At 40.9% G+C, this 19,696-nt stretch overlaps 1 protein-coding gene across 3 annotated transcripts in view; it reads right to left on the reverse strand.

Annotated features, from left to right (window-relative positions):
• Positions 1 to 19,696, reverse strand: part of LOC139627515 (transcription initiation factor TFIID subunit 4-like) — an 83,241-nt gene that overhangs the window by 61,934 nt on the left and 1,611 nt on the right. The window contains exons 2-7 of one of the 3 annotated variants that reach the window (XM_071488320.1): positions 17,570 to 17,730; positions 6,972 to 7,121; positions 5,440 to 5,592; positions 4,583 to 4,705; positions 3,993 to 4,082; positions 2,772 to 2,981 (exon numbers count right to left, since the gene is read on the reverse strand). In XM_071488320.1, the coding sequence (XP_071344421.1) occupies positions 2,772 to 2,981; positions 3,993 to 4,082; positions 4,583 to 4,705; positions 5,440 to 5,592; positions 6,972 to 7,121; positions 17,570 to 17,730 (887 nt within the window). The remainder of the gene's footprint in view (positions 1 to 2,771; positions 2,982 to 3,992; positions 4,083 to 4,582; positions 4,706 to 5,439; positions 5,593 to 6,971; positions 7,122 to 17,569; positions 17,731 to 19,696) is intronic. The other 2 variants (XM_071488321.1, XM_071488322.1) reach the window with 2 other exon arrangements.

The following is a 19,696-nucleotide window of genomic DNA, read 5'->3' on the forward strand; positions in this document are numbered from 1 at the left end:
GTATCATCGCTGTTTGTCGAAAGTGATCACACCAGTGTATATAATGTATGTTTATGTGCCAAGACCAAACACATTTGAGTTATGTAACTGGTAACACTGAAAACATGTTAGCCCACATGCTACCTACACACTGCAACTTAACTATGAATAATAAACAGTTGCACAAATGTATTTTGACCTATGAGGTTGTAGTTACTTATATTTTGCTTTGTGTTCATATTCATATATTTAGTTGAAGAGCAGGATTGAAAATAAAACTCTTACCTCTCAATACACACAAAACTCCACATGCAATGAAGCTGTACGTTTGTACATTTATACACACTGTTGCGGTGCAGAATTGTATACCTTTGTGAGTTAAGTTTTATTATAGACGCAAGCTTAAATAATAAAACTCCAAATCTATGTCCTTCCATACTACTCCAAGAAATGTTTCCCGTATTACTGTGGTAAGAGCAGAGATTTTTTTAGCCTAATTCAACTGGCTGTCTGGTTTCAGACTGTTGATGTGCCAGAGGCGATCATTTACTAATGTTTTGTGTGATAGCTTATGTTGGTGTTGTATTCATGTGTGTGTGTGTGTGAGAGAGAGAGAGAGAGAGAGAGAGAGAGAGAGAGAGACCAGAGGCATGTTCTGGACATAGACTGCGGCCGCCACATTGCTTTAAAATTGACCCGGGGCTGACCTAGTTACCTCGCTTCACCCTTCAACGGTTAACAGATAGAGAGAGGGAGGGAGGGAGTGAGATGAGAGCGATGTGGGGGTAGATACAGTGAGAGAAACTGTTGGAAAGAGATGGGGAGAGGGCATAGGGGGAAAGAGAAAAAAAAGAGAGAGAAAGAAAGAGAGAGAAAAAGCTAGAAAAGAGAGGAAAAGAGAGGGAGAGAAGGAAGTAAGTGGGAAAGTGAGAGAATGAGAGAGAGACTGAGAGAGAAAATGTAAAAAAAAAAAAAAAGAGCCCTCTAGCTCACCTACCCCTCTGCCTGGACCACACCAATCTGAATCTGACCCACCCATAGACACCTGTGCACTGTGTGATCACGTGCTTTTCAGTATGTGTGTGTACATGCACACACACATATCCACACACTCATGGTAATGTGGCACAGCTGTGAGCTGAGTGAGACTGTGGGTGTCCGGTGCTGGACCCTGCAGGTTACCTGGCCTTACTGAAGCTCTCCACACTGTTGGTACGAGCCATCACAGTCACTACACAATACTGCACATCAAGAATATGTGGGACAGATGACATGGCATTACATGCTGCAGGGGTATTGAGTAGAGTGTGTTTTTAACCCAGAGAATAGGGGTTTAACCCTGTCTCAGAGAGCACCAGAAAGTGCACTTAAAGAAAATGTGTCATTTAAAATGTGTGAAACTTTTTTGTGATCACAGCATTTTTCAAATGTGTTGTTTGTAGAAAAACACTGACAATTGGTGCAGTCAATGTGTTGCAAATCTGTGGCACAGGGTGAGGGGGGCATGTATTTCTCTCTGTCAGGAGTCACCCTGGTTAAAAACTTTCATATCGTAAGCATTTGAGCATCAACCAAGAAACCAACAAGATTTTATTTTTGGTTTGTTTTATTATTTTATTGTTTTGTTGCATTTCAGAAAATTGTGATATGATGAATTAGAAAGCTGAATAATTTATGCTCATGTTTCTAAATTAACACTGAAATAAGTCTTATATGATAGCTAGTCTGTGGGCACTGTTATTATAAAGTCATTTTAATGGTCATACTTAATAGCTGTACAGTGTAGTATAATGAAGGGAACGAACAGATATGTCTAATCAGCTGTCAAAGTTTGGGCAGGGGTAAATAATTACCAGCAAGGTGCCTTTGAGCCAAGTGTTTGCCCACTGCCTGCTCTGATCAGAGGCCAGCAGCACAGTTTGGTCAGACTGAACATCTCCAAGGTTTATAACAAGCATGTGTCTGACTGAGTCTCATTTAAGTCCTAAACTAGAAAAAAATTTGTTTTCTGAAGAGTGTCTCTGTGTGGAGTTTGCATGTTCTTCCTGTGTCTGCATGGAGATCTGTTCAGGTTGCATTCTTCATAATCTTGTTCATGTTAACTGCACGTATTTTTAAGCCCTAAACCCCCAATTTATTATTATTTTTTTTTAGTAAACCGAGTGTGGTTCCTCAGTGAGTCTGTGAGCTGGGTGTGACTCTAACTCACTGATGGCTATGTGACTCCCAGCCATGGCACTGTGACACTCTCCAGCCTGATAATTCAGCCTTGTGTAAGATCCATCAACACACACACACACACACACACACACACCACCACCTCCAACCCCCGCAGGTCTGCATCCATCACATTCTCGCACTTCTCCACTGAATGCAGGAATATTGTGGGTAAATATTTGTCACATCTATTACCTGACCAGCTTTAACTCTCTCCATCCTCACTCACCTTACATACACATTTCTGTGCACATGACTACCCTCTAATAACATCAAGAGCCAATGAGACACATCTGGAGATTTACATCTGTAGATTGTAGATTTTTATGACCACACTTGTTCTAGAGTATCATCTATTTTATTTGCTGTACTTTTCTGCAACGATCCAGTTTCCACGTGCACATATACTGTATCTATTTAATGTAACTGTAATGTTAGGGCTCCTACAGGTGAAGCTTATTCTACTCTTACAATCTCTTTACTTCAATTCAAGTTAAATGTGAACTGTAAATGTAAACGGTGTGGTAACTGTGTCCGCACTGGGGTCTGTTCCAGCTGCTCTGCTGCATACATACCATGGCAGCTGCATGTCCGAGCGTCCCGGCAGGCAGCGCACTGGCACCCGTGGTGGTGCTGACGCTGTTGGGGTGGCGTATGCGGACAGCTGGCCCAGCCACAATGGCGGGAGGGACACCGCCGGGTGCTGGTTTGACTCCCTGCTGCGGGGGCTGGGTCAGGGACTGCTGACTATTCAGCAAAGACAGCCTGAGGGCCGGGAGGCTCTTCTGTTGACAGGCAGAGAGAGGCCAGAGTTTATAGTCATAGAGCAAAACAGACATGCATGAGAAAATACCACACACAGCTGCAAAAGCAAATACTGCGGTGGTCACTGGCTAAGTCAGTATAATGCTATCAGCGTAGTCACAAGCATGGACACAGACGGCAGAAGAAATGCCTGCAGAGACATGTGACAATATCTGTTTGTACAGTTTTTACATAATAGTTTTTATACGTTGTAAAAAAAAAACCATTACACTACCGTGAAATAGTTTCATTTGATTTCAGGATAATTAAGCTGCAGTGTGTGTTATACTGTCTATGCCATTCATTAAAGAAAAGCCATTTCTGATAACCCACTGTCACAGCCAACCTGAGGAGCTGATGTTGCTCCACACAGACTATTTCAGGCAGATTTTTGACGTAGGCGACCTAACATTGCATGACAACATGTATTCGTGGCCGGGTTGGACGGTCGGGCGCCTTGATGTGACACTCATCACGGTTTGCTGAAGAAACCTGCTGGCTACTGACAGGGAAGGCTGGGGGGGGGGGCACTGTCACACACAGTCAGAAGTCAGGCCAGAGGGGTGTGTGTGTGTGTGTGTGTGTGTGTATGTATCATTCTACTGTCAGGCCTCGCCATCACTGGCCCTGGTGCCTGGGTCACAACTACTTCAGGGCGTCAGGAAAATACTTGAGAGGGGCAGCTTAAGGAGGAAGGAGAAGGGATGATTTCAGGAGGCAAGTTAAGGAAGAGTTAGGGCCACAATTTCAAAAGTACCTAAGGGGTCCAGTAAATAGACAGTGAGGCCACCATTAAGAGGACTACTTTATGAGGCAGGTATAGGGTTAATTGTTAAGTAGCCAGTTTAAATGACCAAGTTGGGAGATGTTCAGCGTAGTCAGTGTAAACAGTCTGGTCCAGGGAACCTTTGCCTCAGTGAAGGAGGCAGCCTCACATGATGCAGTTAACTCAGAGAGAAGGTTTACAAGAAGATTTTAAGCCAGAAGCCCACCTTGAGAAAGGGCACCAGGTAAGGCTGCGGAGACGACTTGAGCTCAGTCTGCAGCCGGCTGGTGAACTCCTCCGGTTCAATCTTGGCATCCTGTTAGCAGAGGGGTTGATATTAAAAGCTACTTCACAACAGAGATCAGACAGTGAAGTTAAGTGCCCCATGGTGACTTGAAATCAGAAAGATGAAACCCCATCACCGGAGCTGATGATCAGCTGTTCACCTCCCAGCTTGGCACCACTCACCAATAAAAACTCTGTGTAAGATGAAAATTCATGATGGAGAGAGCGGAGTTTTGGAGAGAGTTGCATGCTGCCATCTAGAGGTTTGAAATATTTAGTACAGCAACACATTAAAGTGACAAATTTGACTTACTTGTGCACACATTTCAAAGTGCAAAAAGCTAAGAATAAGAAAAAACACTGTCATTCAGATGTAAAGGAGCCCTTGTCAAGACAATGGCTGATTTTGTAAATGTCAGACTTAACAGCAAAGAAAGTGTCCACGAACTTCCCCAAATACATGAGCACAATCCCATGACGTCTACTGCACATGAACAGTGTCCTGTTTGTTGGTTGGTTTGTGAAACTCACCAGCAGGTCCTGCACCAGGGCCTTGACGTTCTTGGAAGTTTCAGGGGACGGAGAATTGTGAGACGCCAGCTTGATAAGTGTGGCCAGGAAATTCTTACACTTCTTCACATTCTCCTGCATTTCCTGTCAAGATGACAAAAAAGTAAGTATTATTGACCTTCTATCCAAAATTTTTAAAAAAAAAGCAACAGCTCTGACAGATTGCTCAGTGTCTCAGTGTCAGAGATTATAGGATGAAAGAACAGTAATCAACATTTAAAGGATGGATTTCATTTTTCTATCAGTCTAGGATGAGCACTAATGTAGGCTTCAGAATAGCTTGTATTCCCTTAATTAATACACAGATACAACAGAATACATTTATTTAGACTGATAAAGGAGCTGACAAGCATCATTCACAAATCAGTGCGTAGTACACACTTAGCATGTCGCCCTGTCATCTTTGTAGCCAAATGAGACGTGGCACCTGTCCACCAAACTGCCAGTGGCAACAAACTGTGGCCCCTATGAGATATTTGAGATGTGAGTGTCTGTGTGTGTCTTCTGTATCTCTGTGTGCATTGTACCACATGTATGTGAGCCTGTGTCTATGGCTGTATGTGTTTGTCCCTGAGCGTGTATATAGATGTGTACATGATGGATCTGAGCCTTTATGTCTCTGTCTGTATGTCCTTGGGTTGGAATGCACTTGTGTGAATGTATGAGTGTGAACGTGTGTGGGCATGTGTGAGACTCTTTGTCCATGGCCAGCTGTGTGAGGCGGTGAGGCTGTGGGTCCTGGGCTGAGCTTGTGACGCAGCCAGCCTGCTGGCAGCTGTGACAGTAGAGGAGGGTGAGGCGGGGGGGAGAAAACGGACCTGGGACACGACAGGGGCTCCAGGGGCTGCTGCGATGCCAGTCTGCGGAGGCTGCACTGGCTGGGAGGCAGCCTGGGCCGGGGCCTGGGGGGCCATAACCACAGGGGTCTGCTGCGGAGCCGTCACAGCCACTGCCGGCGCCACGGGGCCCTTCTGGAAGAGCAAGGAAGAGACAGAGAGATAAACAGGACGTGACGCCTCGCTCGCAGCAAGGCCACAGAGAACAGGAGGCAGGCGCCACAGCGCTCCTGTCACATCTGGTGTCCTGACTTCGGTGGACATCGCTTAACAGACAAGGAGGAGGAAGGGGAGGTGGTGACAAGCTAGAGGCTGGGAAAAGACAGGGGGCATCAAAGCTTTTCTTAATAATCACCTACCTGACAAGGGAAACCTCCATCCTCCTCTCAAGGATTATTACCGAACATTAGCTACCTGTTGTTGACTTTATCATAATTATATGTGAAGGAAAGAATGAATAAAAAATATCTCACATCCAGAACACAAATTTTGCTCAACAGATGAGGTGCCAACAGCAGTCTCTCACTCTAAACCCCTCATCACCTCTTTCCAATCTCCCAGGGCCTGTTCACACTTGGCAATAAAATACATCTTACGTGATGCAATCATAAGTGGACAGCTCTAAATACAGGTGTGAATGCACCCAAAATGCATGGAGGATACATTAGGGTCGGATCACTCAGGCCACATATGGATGGGGGCAAGGCAACATGTCTGCCCACATATGCGATGAAGCCCTGTAGTGTAGTGTAGCTCAAGCAATCCACTCCTCTGAGCACAAATGTACAGCGTAGCGTATGTTTTCTATTTAGCAAAGATCATAGTTTCTCCTCTGATAAATTCAAATACAAGCAGGGAAATTAAATCTGCGATGCAGCTCAACTGGGTCTTGATGCAATCGGGAGTTACACTATCTGGGTAGGAAACACTGGATCTGATCAGAGCCTCCAGGGCTTTGGTTCCTTAGAAATGGAAGAGTTCAAGTTGAAATATTATCTCCAGCAGTGCCAGTGCACAGTACATGATGTTATGATGTGCAGCCAGGGCAGTGATACCTGGCAGCTATTTTTTTTTCAGTTGGTGGGAATCAGGGTTATTACTCCAATTTTTCTCTGCAAAGCAATGATTTTTGAAAATAAATGTTTTAACTGCAATAGTTACTTAATGTTCATATTGTAAATTTAAAAGTATAATGATTTCATCCAACAGAAATATTGCAAATGCTCAGGATAATTAAACACCTAAGCAATAATGAATTATGATTTCGTCTTCAAGTGCTAGTGGTAAGATGTGAAATTCATGAGTCCTGAGTCAGAAAAGCTTTGCATTCACATGTTCACTGGGGTGAAGAAAGCATGTGTCATTCATCTTAGTGCCGCCCAGATTCTCTCAACCTATCGTTTAACCTCTAAACTACAGCTAAGCCATGACACTATTTCTTAACATGAAATTTTTTCCACTGGCGTCGGAGGCAGAAGACTGAAAAAACAGGCAAGCAAGGAGAGTTATCTCACTGGCCGGAGTGCAGGACAGGAGGAGGAGGAAGAAGAAGAGGAAGAGGAGGAAGTCTGGAGGGCAGAGCTGGAAGGAGTGGGAGAGGGAGATGGTACCATCTTGGCCGGGGTCAAAGGACACTGCCTGGTGGTCTGAGAGGTCACAGGAGACTGCAGGACAGAAAGAGAGCAACACAGAGAGAGGGGGGGGGGGACAAACAGGAAAACAGAGAGCATAAAGGCATCAAAGAAAGTGGGTGAAGGAGGGTGCGCGGGGGAGATAAATGATGACAAGGCACCTCAAAAAACACAAAGAATGAAAAACAGCCAAGGTGAAAGGATGTCAGTTTCAGAGGTGAAAGAGACAGTGAGAGGGAGGTGGATGGAGGGCAGAGAAAAGACTGGGACAGCGAGAGTGAGAGAGACAGAGGAAGACAAGAGGAGTAGCGTGCTTTGCAGAGAGATGAGGAAAGGTCATGACAGCAGGAAAGAGGAAACAAAGTGGCAGCATGTTGGTGGTGGTGAAGGCTGAAACAGAGAGGAGGGCAATCGGTCAGGTAGCAGTGGGTCACGGTGGCTTTGTGCTGGGATCTGATATTCACATACCAACACTTTATGATTTTACTAATGGGTAAACCCCTTCACCTGTTTTCCTGTTGCCGCACAGTGTATAAAGTGATGACCTGGAAAACAAAGACTGCAGCCTACTCAGGGAAATAGTTGATAGATAAACTGGGTATTTACTCTGACATTATTCACAGGCGTTTACTATGAAATACAAAGGATGATTAGTTTGCAGAGATTGAATAAAGCTGGTGTTTATTGGAACGCTATTTCTCCAGTGTGAAATTAGCTTACCTAACTGGCATTTGTTTTAATGAAAACCACAGATGCCATAATAATTGCTATGACAAATACAGCTATTAAGGAAATTAACATTAGAAGCAATCTGCAAAGACCCGATCCCATCTAGAGGTCTGGTTGTGTATCTAATCCTGATGCTGTCTGGCAGAAGAAAACTGATTTGGAAGTATGGTAATACAAGGCCCATCAATTACAGTAAATAAACAGGACCCACACTATGTATTGTAGATAAAGTGCAAACATTACAATTAAGATGATAAAAACATAAATTAGCATTACTGTCTCTATCAGGTCTGGCCACCACTGTGACATTATGCCCCAGGAATATTTTACCTTTTATCCAGGATACAACCAAATTAATAGTGATTACTTACAAGGGCAGAAATGAATGAAGTTATGAACTGATGAATGAATACATACTGGTCTAAGGATTTGTTTGAATGTGAAAATCATCTGTGATTAGGAACAGTTTACTACAGTTCTTAAAAGTCAAGCAATGTGGTTCAGCAACAGTTGTACACCTCACATAACAACATATTACAACATATGACAGACACCACTGCAATATCATGCTCCAGTAATATTTTACTGGAGACAAAACCCTCACATTGATTAAAAACAGATCATGCAGGACATGTATGAGCGAGATCAGGCTGATTAAATCACTCTACACAAACAGTTTGTATGTTATGTATGTGTAACTGTACAGTTTTACTGTAAAACTGTATGTGAGTATTTGAACAGATTCTTTTCAGTAGTGTTGTGCTGACACCACATAAACTGGGTTAAATACTGACATTCATCCTTAATTTGAGGATGTTTACACTCATATTGTTTAAGCTGTATAGGATTTGCAGCTTTTTTTCTTTGGGTATCGTTTAAATTTCATCAATTTCGATTCTGCTTATTGATTCTGGTTCTTATTGATTCCCTATTTTGAATCCAAAATGGGTAAGAAAAAAAAAAAAAAAAACGAGAGATGTTTCAAAGACAAGAACACCTTTATTCTTTTAAGCATTAATCAACCATTGACAAAGAAAATAATATAGACTAAAAACGTTTGATCCACAAATAAAAAATTGATTAAGATCAATCTAGAGTAGCAAAGTTGTTTATTCTAGTGTTCTGGTGACAAACACGTGCATTTTTGTTTGTCCTATATTTTACTAGTCAAGGACATCACATACTATCCCCACTATCAACAAACAAACACCTCATCCAGAGGTAATTTTAACAGTCAAACCATGCAAATGTAAAAGGGATTATGCTGTTGAATCAAGGCTTTTCAAGAAGGAAACAGAGAAGAGAAACACGAGAATGAATGGAAACTGTGCTGAGTACATTTTAAACTGTTGGAGCGGCGCTGCTCTGCCTCACCTGACACTGTGTATGCTAGCTTGTATACAAACAAACAGACACTCTTTGAAGGATGCGGCGCCTGAATTGAGACAAAGCTGCTGTTGCGCTGACACATGACATAGGACATAAACAGATCCTGGCCAATAGCTCTGTATGTCCTTGTAGATGTGTAGGAACCGATAAGCAGAAATGAAATTCAATTATTTTTTGTCTAAAAGTAATCAGACAGCTGGTTACTTGGGCAGGTATGATTTATTCAATTATTCATTTATGCACAAAATAGTCAAGATCTCTAATGTTGATTCCAGGTCACATTCGTATTCTGTTGTTTTCTGTTATCTCATGACATGAAGACCAAAAAAGCACCGGTGCCTGTGATGTAGCTGAACAAACAGTATATGTGTGAAGTGGTACACTGTATTTTTCAGTGGTGCATTGGACCAATATAGAGCATGGTGCTGGAGTATGGAAACACTGTAGGTTCTCAGTATTGGTTAGATGTTAGACACAAAACTGGTAGATGCTGAAATTTGTCATTATTCAGGTAATTCTTTAAGCACATTAAAGATAAGAGAGCAAATGGGTGGGCTTGGCGGTACGTGCCAACTGAAGCCACACTGGTGTCCTGTGGCTCATCACACACACACAGACATACACACAGACACTCATACACACTTCCTGGCTGCTATCCTGTCTTTTTGGCCAGGACAACCCAAGAGGGCCTCTGCCCCGACCTCTGGCATACAGCCTTCCGTTCACAGACAGGCCAAAGCACCTCACACACACTCACACACATTCAAGCACATTATAAACGGCACTTGCCTTGCACACAAATGAAACACACCAATGAAAACACACAAACCGTGCCAAGGACATGAGGATGGAGGCAAAGAGAAGAAATAGGATAAGAAAGAGGAGGAGGAGGGAGCTCCCCCTCCTCTAAAAGTTTTGTAGAACCCAAAGAATGTTGTACTGAGGAGTTAGGGGAAGTGGGTGTATGAAGGGAGAGGGGGGGGTTGGTAGGAGCCACAGGGTGCATCCCACCGCCAGCTATGCCTCTCTCTTGCTCACTCTCTCTCCCTCTCACACTTACATGCAGACAGACACACACAAACACACTCAAGAACCAAAGCCTTGTTAGCTTTTTAAAATAATCAGGCAGTTGGATGATGAATGATTTAACAGGTATGGAAGGAAGGAAGCTCAGGATGCCTTCCGTTTCTTCCCTCAGGGTCATGGGAAGAGTGACAGGCCGACAGAGGGGTTGAGCTCTGGGAATAAACACCATTCCCTTTCATTTCCCTGCTACTGCTTTTCCTGTCGAGATGGCAACGCCGCGGCCCGCTAATTTGTCATCAGTGTGACTGTGAGAGGCGATGACAATCTGCGAGTCTCTTTTGAGAGGGGTTCATATCAGGATGGATACAGGTTGGCTGGCTATGACTGCAGAGGCGGGGAGGGGGGTTGTTGTGTACCTGATGGGGACTTCGATCTGTGGAGCCGGTGGGCTGCTGTGGAGTCTGGGGGATGAGTTACTAGGGACTATCTGAGAATGATTGTGGCTCACATTTACACCTACCATAGATTGTATAAGAACTAATATTAAGAGTAACTCAAAGTAAAATTATCCTTTAATGATGCAAATCCAATGGAAGCTTGATCAAAGTTTTGAAAAGCAGTATTACAGTAATACTTGCTGCTGGATGGTGGGTGCACCCAACACTAGCACAGTGTACCTACACTAATCCAGTACACACCGCTATACATTACCACAGCACATGGATAGACTATGTCAGCTGTATTTCTTGGACATGTATCACCAGATTTGTAGTATTTCTTTTAGTAATTTTTAGTACTACTAGCACATTCTTTCAATCCTAAAAGTCCAGACAACAGTAATAAAAAATAAGATGAGCTTACTTACTGTAGCCCTGAGTGTAACATGTCAGAGGAACAGCAAACAGTTTAGTTCGTAAGTGAAAGCTGAACTTGAAACACAAATGAAGTGATGAGACAATGACATGCTGCCCTCTAGTGTCAGTCTTTTGTCCTCGCAGTTAGTGATATGATGAACAAGTGCCAGATATCTTTAGACGGTCTCTTTACTCCAACCTTAAGAAGCCCTAACAAAGATAAGTGCTGTAAGAAATTAACCTTTGAGATAATAATGAACACCTGGCCTTGGATGAATCTGTCCCAAGCAATTACTGCTTTTTTGTCTTCCATAATCTGACAAGATGACTATAATGAAGTGTAAATTACAAGCCACTTGCATTGTAATACTTAAAAGTAGAAAATCTTGCATCTTCAGTTCCTGATTCCTTAAGTTTAAATAAACTGTCAAACTCGAGTTGTCTACAAAGAAGATTTAATCACATAAAGAACAAGGTGGACTGTGTTTTCCATTTGGAACAGAACACTTTGTGCCAGACAGGTTACTGTAGATGATGACAGAGCAGTATTTAAGAAGTCTATAGAAGATGCCCTCCTCAAATTTATTATAGCAGCATCAACAAATGTGCAGATTTCCTCCCAGATCACTGTTGGCATTTTAAAACTCAACAAAGGTCAAAATATTGTGAGTTGGGATGTGAGGGTGAATTGTGGGCTTTTACTGTAACTTTTTTATCTTTGTCAGCAATTTTAATGATTGATTAATTATTTTCCACCACTGTAAAGCAAAAATCCCCCAAATTACTATCATTACTTTTCCAAGTCCACAAACCTGAATATTTTGTGGTTTTCTTTGTCTTCTGTGATTGTGAATTAAATTGTCTGAATGAATAATGATCTTGTATTTGGCGCTGGACAGTTGGTTGGATAAAACTGACAGTCTGAATCAGTCAGTATGGGCTCTGGGAAATTGCAATGGTCACTGTTTTATTCTTTTCTGACGTTTATAGGCCAAACAATGACTCAATTTAGTCACGATTATAATAATTAGTCGCAGTCCTACCTGACTGTCCCATTGCTGTGAACTGAACAACAATGCTGAATCCCATTTCACAATATGGCAAACTCAGTTAAATGCAAACTGTTTTTTCAAATTTGCTTTACACTTCTGATGTTAATTTATTTTATATCAAATAACTGGATTTCAAAGATATCAGTTACATTATATCAGATCTGTTTTAATTACCTTACCAAATAAATGTTTATTATTTAATTTCTTTTTTTTTCTCATCAAACCCCTCCACAAACCATGTTTGAAAGCACTTTTATACCCTCAAAACAGACATGTAGTAAATGTTGAGCTCACAGGTATTGTACTTCATAATGTAATCAAAATATGTACCTAAATATTTCTTTTAATACTGTAGCATGCATGCCAACTATAGAAATGCCAAGGTGACCAATTCAACCCTTGTGATGAGTCTGCACTGTATGTTCTGAGATCAAGAAGGGAAGCGCTACTCAAGTGAGGTTGAGATGTTCTAATCCAAAGAAATATTTAGCTGTGCACACCTGGCAGGTTTATTAGTGCTCTTCTGTCACTCTTCTGTTGTTGTACTAGAGTCACAGAGAAACTGTGGGGAGGCAACTGTCTGCTAACCTATTATTAAAAGCAATTAAGGTGTGGAACCACCAGCATAAGCTCAAGTTTTAACATGAAGGATGTATCCACAGGTGATAATAAGCAAATTCCAATTAATGATTCAGTAGCTCATTAAATGTTGATGAGCGCACCGCATGGAGTCATTAAAAAAGTCTTCAGACATTAATTTACCTATTAATCTCAGTTTAATCTATACATAAAATAATCAAGAATATTCATCCATTACAATTACAGTTTTATAACCATAATCACATCCAAATTATGGTCTAAAACTAAGCTATTCAGTTAATGAGGTGGTGCCCAACTGTACTCAACTGTGCAAATCCACAGATAGTTAGATCGAAGTTTCTCCAAATTAATCAGTCAGATTGGTTTTGACAAATGTCACCAGTCGTGGAATTAACATTGACAGAAACTCTGCAGAGACTGAAGCATCCTTTAAAGGGGCTATTTGTTCGTTTTCTCGGCCGCTGAATGTGGGCTCTTGCCAGGAGCGGGTAGTGGTGAATGTCACTTGACAAGAGCTTCAGCCCATCCTAGAGGTTATAATACTCCCTCTGAGCAGCGCTATATCCTCAATGCAGATTGAAGGTTACACTGACTCGCTATCAGACAGTGTGCTAACTTAAGTAGAAGAAAAGATGTGATAGAGTCAAGAGTTAACATTGGTGTTGCTTTCCACCACTGGAGCCAGTTGAACTCAGCTGTTAATGCTAACACTGGCTATGCAGCAATGGCAAAACTAATACATAGGTTTTAAATGTGGCTGCCAAAACTAAAAATGACAAGAACGGGGAACTTCTGTCTCCTTACAACAAATACCGAGACGCCTGAAACTGTACGTGAAATTATGTTGGAACTTATGTTTGTCTGAGGACTTTGATGTATTTATTTTTGTTCTACTTTATTAATCCCATTGTAGAAGATCACCTTCTGCATTGAGCTCAAACAGGCCAGCCATTCTTTAGTTCCCTGTCCAACTCTATGACAAGCGCCTTGGTAAAGGGCCATGACAGGAGTATCCCCAGGATGATATGCATTTTGGAGACAATTGACTGTATATGTGTCTATTTTTTTATATAGAAAAATAACTACATTTCAGTAATGTAATCTTTCTGTCAGTTATGTTACAGAAACAATATTTTGATGTATTAATACAGATAAATAAAATCTGACATAGCTGAAGATACAATACTGTTTAGTTCAAATGAAGTAATGGTCTTTTTCACTGGTTATTCATCTGGTTGGTGTATTAGACTTCATTGCAGCACCAGAAGCTGTCTATAGTCCTATCTGTGCGATCAAACCTCTCTCTGTTGCCCTGGAAACTGACTCCTCCTCGACTTCAGATCTTAAATATGGTGTCCCACAAGAGTCTGTTTTCCGCCCATTACTGTTTTTCAAATATTCTCTAGGCCACCTTACTTAGCAGCATAACATCACCTTTCACTGTTTCGCCGATGATACACAAATCTACATGTATGTCCCACTCAAAACTTTTCACCCCAAATGTCTAGCTCTACTTTCTGACATTCATTGTCAGACAGGGACAATGAATTTCTTGCAGCAACAACTGGACAAGATATACATTCTTTTACTTGGTCCTTCCAAAAACAGTTATTTCGCCACTGAGCCACTGGCTTAAAGGAGATTTCTGTAATTTTTGCTCATGCTACAAAGCCAGCATTAGCATTAACAGCTGTTTATTCACCAGTCCAGAAGAAATGTTGCAAGTTCAGCATCAAACTTCCTTCAAACTACCTAGTTTTGCTTCTGTTTCTATCACTTCTTTTCTCCAACTGTTAGTAAGAAGTCAGCAAGCTAACCAACTAGCCCCAGCCCAGTCAGGCTGTCTCGTCACTTTCCATTACCAATAGTGTAGACTCCAGGCTAACCTGAAGAAGTAGCGCAGCTCAGAGGGCGCATTATAACCTCTTCTAAACACAACAATGGATGAAGAACTTCCCAAGACTGGTAAGTAAACAGCGGTTAATACTAACTTTGGTTATGTAGTAACAGCAAAACTTACAAATAGCTCCTTTAAAATGCTGGTTATTGGTACATTTGCAGATGTCTGTAGGTTAGAGATTTACACATTTTCTGACCAAAGTAAAGTTCCCATCACAATAACATGTTATTAATACAAATGGAGAAGTTTATCCATCCTAAATATTTAGGAATAGTGGGTAAAAACAACACAGTTCCCATGGACCACCTCCAGTTTTGGGGACAGTGTCTTTTTTAAGGCAAATGTGGGGAAAACATGCGAACTCCACACAGAACAGACCAGGGCTGAGATTATTACTGTAGGGAGATAGTGCTATCCACTGTACTGTGTAACTAAATCACAAATAAAAATGTGTTTGACTATATAAGAACAGAGCATGCACTGGAAAGGATGGACACTAAGATTTTTAAGACAATAGTTTCAGGGTTTTCTAGTTGCTCAACAAGGAAAGGTGGAGTATGTATTCGTGGCTCAAAAATGCTGTTACATATCCCTTGAGTGATAAGATCTGAGCTGATCTTCTTCAAGAAATTGTATTGGCCAATATGTTCTCTTCTCTGGTTAAACCAGCTTTGGAAAAATCAACTGTTTTACCCACTTTGTCCATTTATGCCTGACAGGCTCATGTAGCTGAAGTTTGTATTGCATATAAAATGTATGCAATTTTTCAGTATTGATATGAAATTAGTATTAAATCATACATTTGATGTTTTGATCACAGCAAAGACCATCATCAAGGTTACTATTGTATAGCCATTCATATTATACAGCCCTGTTTCCAAAAAAGTTGGGACACTGTGTAAATGAAAATAAAAACAGAATGTGATGATGTGTAAACCCATATTTAATTGAAATAGAACAAAGACAACATCAAATGTTGTTTTATAAAAAATATTTTCTCAATTTGAATTTGATGCCAGCAACAAGTTCCAGAAAAGTTGGGGCAGGGTCATGTTAACCACTGTGTTGCATAACCTCTTCTTTTAACAACACTCTGTAAATGTTTGGAAGCTGAGGAGATCAGTTTGCTGGACTTTGGAAAGTGTTGTCCCATTCTTGCCTGATATAGGATTTCAACTGCTCAACAGTTTGAGGTCTCCTTCGTCATATTTTTCATTTCACGATGCGCCAAATGTTGTTGTCTCTGGAGCCATGCTGTTGTAATATGTTCAAAATGCAGTTTGTCTTGCTGAAATATGCAAGGCCTTCTCTGAAAAAGCCGTTGACTGGATTGCAGCATATGTTGCTCCAAAACCTGTATATATTGTTCAGCATTAATGGAGCCTTGCCAGATGTGCAAGCTACCCAAGCCATGGGCACTAATGCACCACCGCGACATCACAGATGCTGACTTTTGAACTTTGTGCTGATAACAACTGGATAGTCCCTCTCCTCTTTAACCCGGAGGACACCGCGTCCATGATTTCCAAAAAGAATTTGAAATTTTGATTTGTCAGACCACGGGACAGTTCTCCATCTTGCCTCATCTTAAATGAGCTTGGGCCCAGAGAAGTCGGCGACATTTCTGAATAATGTTTAGACACGGTTTATTCTTTGCGTGATAGAACTTCAACCTGCAATTGTGGATGAAGGAATGAACTGTGTTCACAGACAATGGTTTTCAGAGGTGTTCCCGAGCCCACGCAGTGATTTCCACTATAGAGTCATGTCTGTTTTTAATGTAATCTTCTGGCCTGAGGACCTGAAGATCACAGCCATCCAATATTGGTGTTCGGCCTTGTCCCTTGCACACAGAGATTTCTCCGGATTCTCTGAATCTTTTGATGATATTATGAACCATAGATGCTGAAATTCCCAAATTCTTCACAATTTTATATTGAGGATGTTGCCCACACAGTTTTTCACAGAGCGGTGAACCTCTCTCCATCTTCACTGCACAGAGGCTCTGGGAGGCTCCTTTTATAGCCAATCATCTACTGACCTAGTGCCAATTAAACTAATTACTTGTGAGATATTCAACCAGGTGTTTTTTTTTAAGCATTACACAACTTTCCAGTCTTTTGTTGCCACTTTCCCAACTTTTTTGAAACATGTTGCTGCCATCAAATTCAAATTGAGCATATATTTTTCATAAAACAATAAAATAAAAATCCATTTCAACATTTGATATGTTGTCTTGTTCTATTTTCAATTAAATATGGGTTTACATGATTTGCAAGTCGTCATTTTCTGTTTTTATTTATATTTCCCCATTTTCCCAACTTTTTTGGGAACTGGGTCAAACATGCACTTAACAGCAATGGAAAAGCATCGGCAATAGACTTAAATGGATTTAATGAATAATCTCTATGTCTGAGTTTTCCCCTCCGGCCAATTAGTGACACAGGTCTGATTCACAAATGTTGCTGTGTTGCAACGTCCCTGCCAACAGTCAGCAAATGAAATTACAGTTCATCTGAATGGCAGCCCTTTCCATCTACTAAAATGACAATTCTTATTGTTAAAAAAAATGAGCAGAAGAAAAATAAGATAACGCTGTATCTGATTCACAAAACATGCAGAGAACACTTTTTTTGTACCCACAGAGATGAAAATCACCAAGTTAAGATTAAATCTCTTCATAGGAATTTTCACGAGTAAAACTCATTATGTGTGATCTACATAGAAAGACAAATCAGTTGTTCTGTGATTGGAGACAAAAAGGAAATAAACCCAGGTCTACCATGTGTTACGAAACATGCCAAACATTTCTTCCTCTTGTCCCTGTCCAGTAAAAACACATTATATGAGCAGTAATACTGCATGCCACAGTCATACTAATGAAAGCCTGCAGGTCATGGCTACCATGTGGGTCCTGTAGCAGTGTCTCACCTGTGGAGTTGTTACTCTGAAGGATGTTCCTGTGGTGGGGGTAGCAGGTCGTGGAGAGATGTTGTTCTGGGCCTGGGCCTGAGCTTGAGCCTGAGCTTGAGCCAAAGCCTGCTGAGGAACCATCACCAGCTGTCCCAACTCTGTACGCACCAACACCATTCCTGGTGAACACAGAACATTCATTAGAGAAAACACTTTAAAATCACTGTCACTGGATGGTATTAAAACCAGCAAATAGCCAAATGCAGATACATTTTGGATGTGGATGGAAGGGTATTTTGCATAGATAATGATGAGCTTTGCATTCTACATTTCAAACTAACAGGTGAAAACACCAAACAGAAAGTACTGATAAGGTTATGATCAGTGCGGAATTTGATGGTGACTGAGGTTAGGCCGTGGCCACAGAACACACTTACTTCTGACTGGCTGCAAAATGTCTGATAAAAGACACCTCAGACAGTCCCAGCCAAATATTATTGAAGTGACACTTTTAAATCAGTGCATTAGGAAAGTAAACCACAGCAACAGTACTTTACTTTGTGCCACATGTAACCAAGAGTGAAACAGACGGAAGAATGATGAGACTACAAACAAAATTATTGTTGTAACTGACCACACTGACCGTGTGAGAATACACTCTAAGACCTCGTAATATAGACTACAACATACTTTTCCTAACCTGTTATTTACACATATTAGAGCACGTCTTATTTCATTGCACTAAAACACTGCTTATATGTGTGATTTCACAACAACACAAGTTACAAATTAACAAGGCCTTGCTGGATATCAGATTAATGCACAAATGACAGTCTGAGGTTTAGGAATATGACTCAAGGTGTGATCATAATTACACAGAGTCTTTGCTCTTTCAAAAACACCAGGATTGCAGTCATTATGTTATATTTGAGATGTAGCTCTTGTCGGGTCAAGACTAAATGTTTTATTAAACATTTGTGTATCTGTGAAGAATTTACATAAAGTGAAGAAGACATGAGGTCATTAGAAAGGTTAATAGCACATTCATTCTTTTCACTGTCTGACTGAACCATTGTTCCTGAGGTGAGATGACTCAGAATATCATTCAAGATCAAACAGGCAGCGCACAAGAAAATCTGATCACAGTTATTACCTGTATTATGTACTACAAAAAGGAATAGAAGTTTTGTGGAAGTTGCTACCTTCCCAAATTTATTTGCCAAATACAAATAAATTTGGGAAAATGCTGCAGCTGTTGGATGATAGTATGATAAATCCCCACCCAGAGAAATAAATGGAAAAAAATACAGTACCTTTGCTTTATTTAGGCAGCAATAAATGTTTAAAATGTAAACTCACTTGGCTTTTGATACACTTCATAGTTTTGGAACAGTGTAGATTGTCAATTCTCAATGTATCAAGAAATAAAGTGATCTGTTTAATAAAAAAATAAAAAATAAAAAAGTCTATCCACTTGAACAGATTTGCCATCATGTACAACCTCTTGATGCTGGCATTGTATGCTCCCTTGGTACTATGGGTGAACATTTCATGCAGTTGTACTGACATAAAAACACATTCCTCTACATATGTTGTACCTGCCACTGGAAAAAAAGTTCCTGTTTATTGGTCTTGGAAACGCTACTAGGAAGAACACAAATGTTTGAAACTTTGACGACAATCATGAGAGTACCTACCATTCACAAAACTATGCTGCAGATGAAAGTGCTTTCAACTGCCTGCTTGTGCATGTGGTAGTTTGTTAGTAGTATGGGGTATATGTGTATTAATACATTGGTGGTCACATTTATTGCATGATTTCATTGGAAACAGCGCTATCTTCTTTATGTAAAATCATTTGCTTAGAGCTAAAAGTGACAGCATGGTCAGTATGTTTTTCCTGTGAGCAAAAATAAAATAAATAATCACGAGCCCGATTTCTTATGGAGACTTCAATCAAAGAGTTAAGTGTCAGCTAATCACTAAAGACACTGTTTCACTGCAAAATTCATGCAAATTTTGTCAGATTTTTTTATTGTAAATTTTGTGGTCGTGGTCTCCTGTGGCGTTAGAGGCTGTCAATCATGCTTGGTGTAAATGTTACTTTGTGCAGCTCAGCTGACACATCATAGCACTAACATCTGC

This window comes from Trachinotus anak, unplaced genomic scaffold (assembly GCF_046630095.1).
Source record: "Trachinotus anak isolate AG129_WGS33_773 ecotype Australia unplaced genomic scaffold, CSIRO_AGI_Tana_v1 ptg000011l, whole genome shotgun sequence".
Taxonomy (NCBI): domain Eukaryota; kingdom Metazoa; phylum Chordata; class Actinopteri; order Carangiformes; family Carangidae; genus Trachinotus; species Trachinotus anak.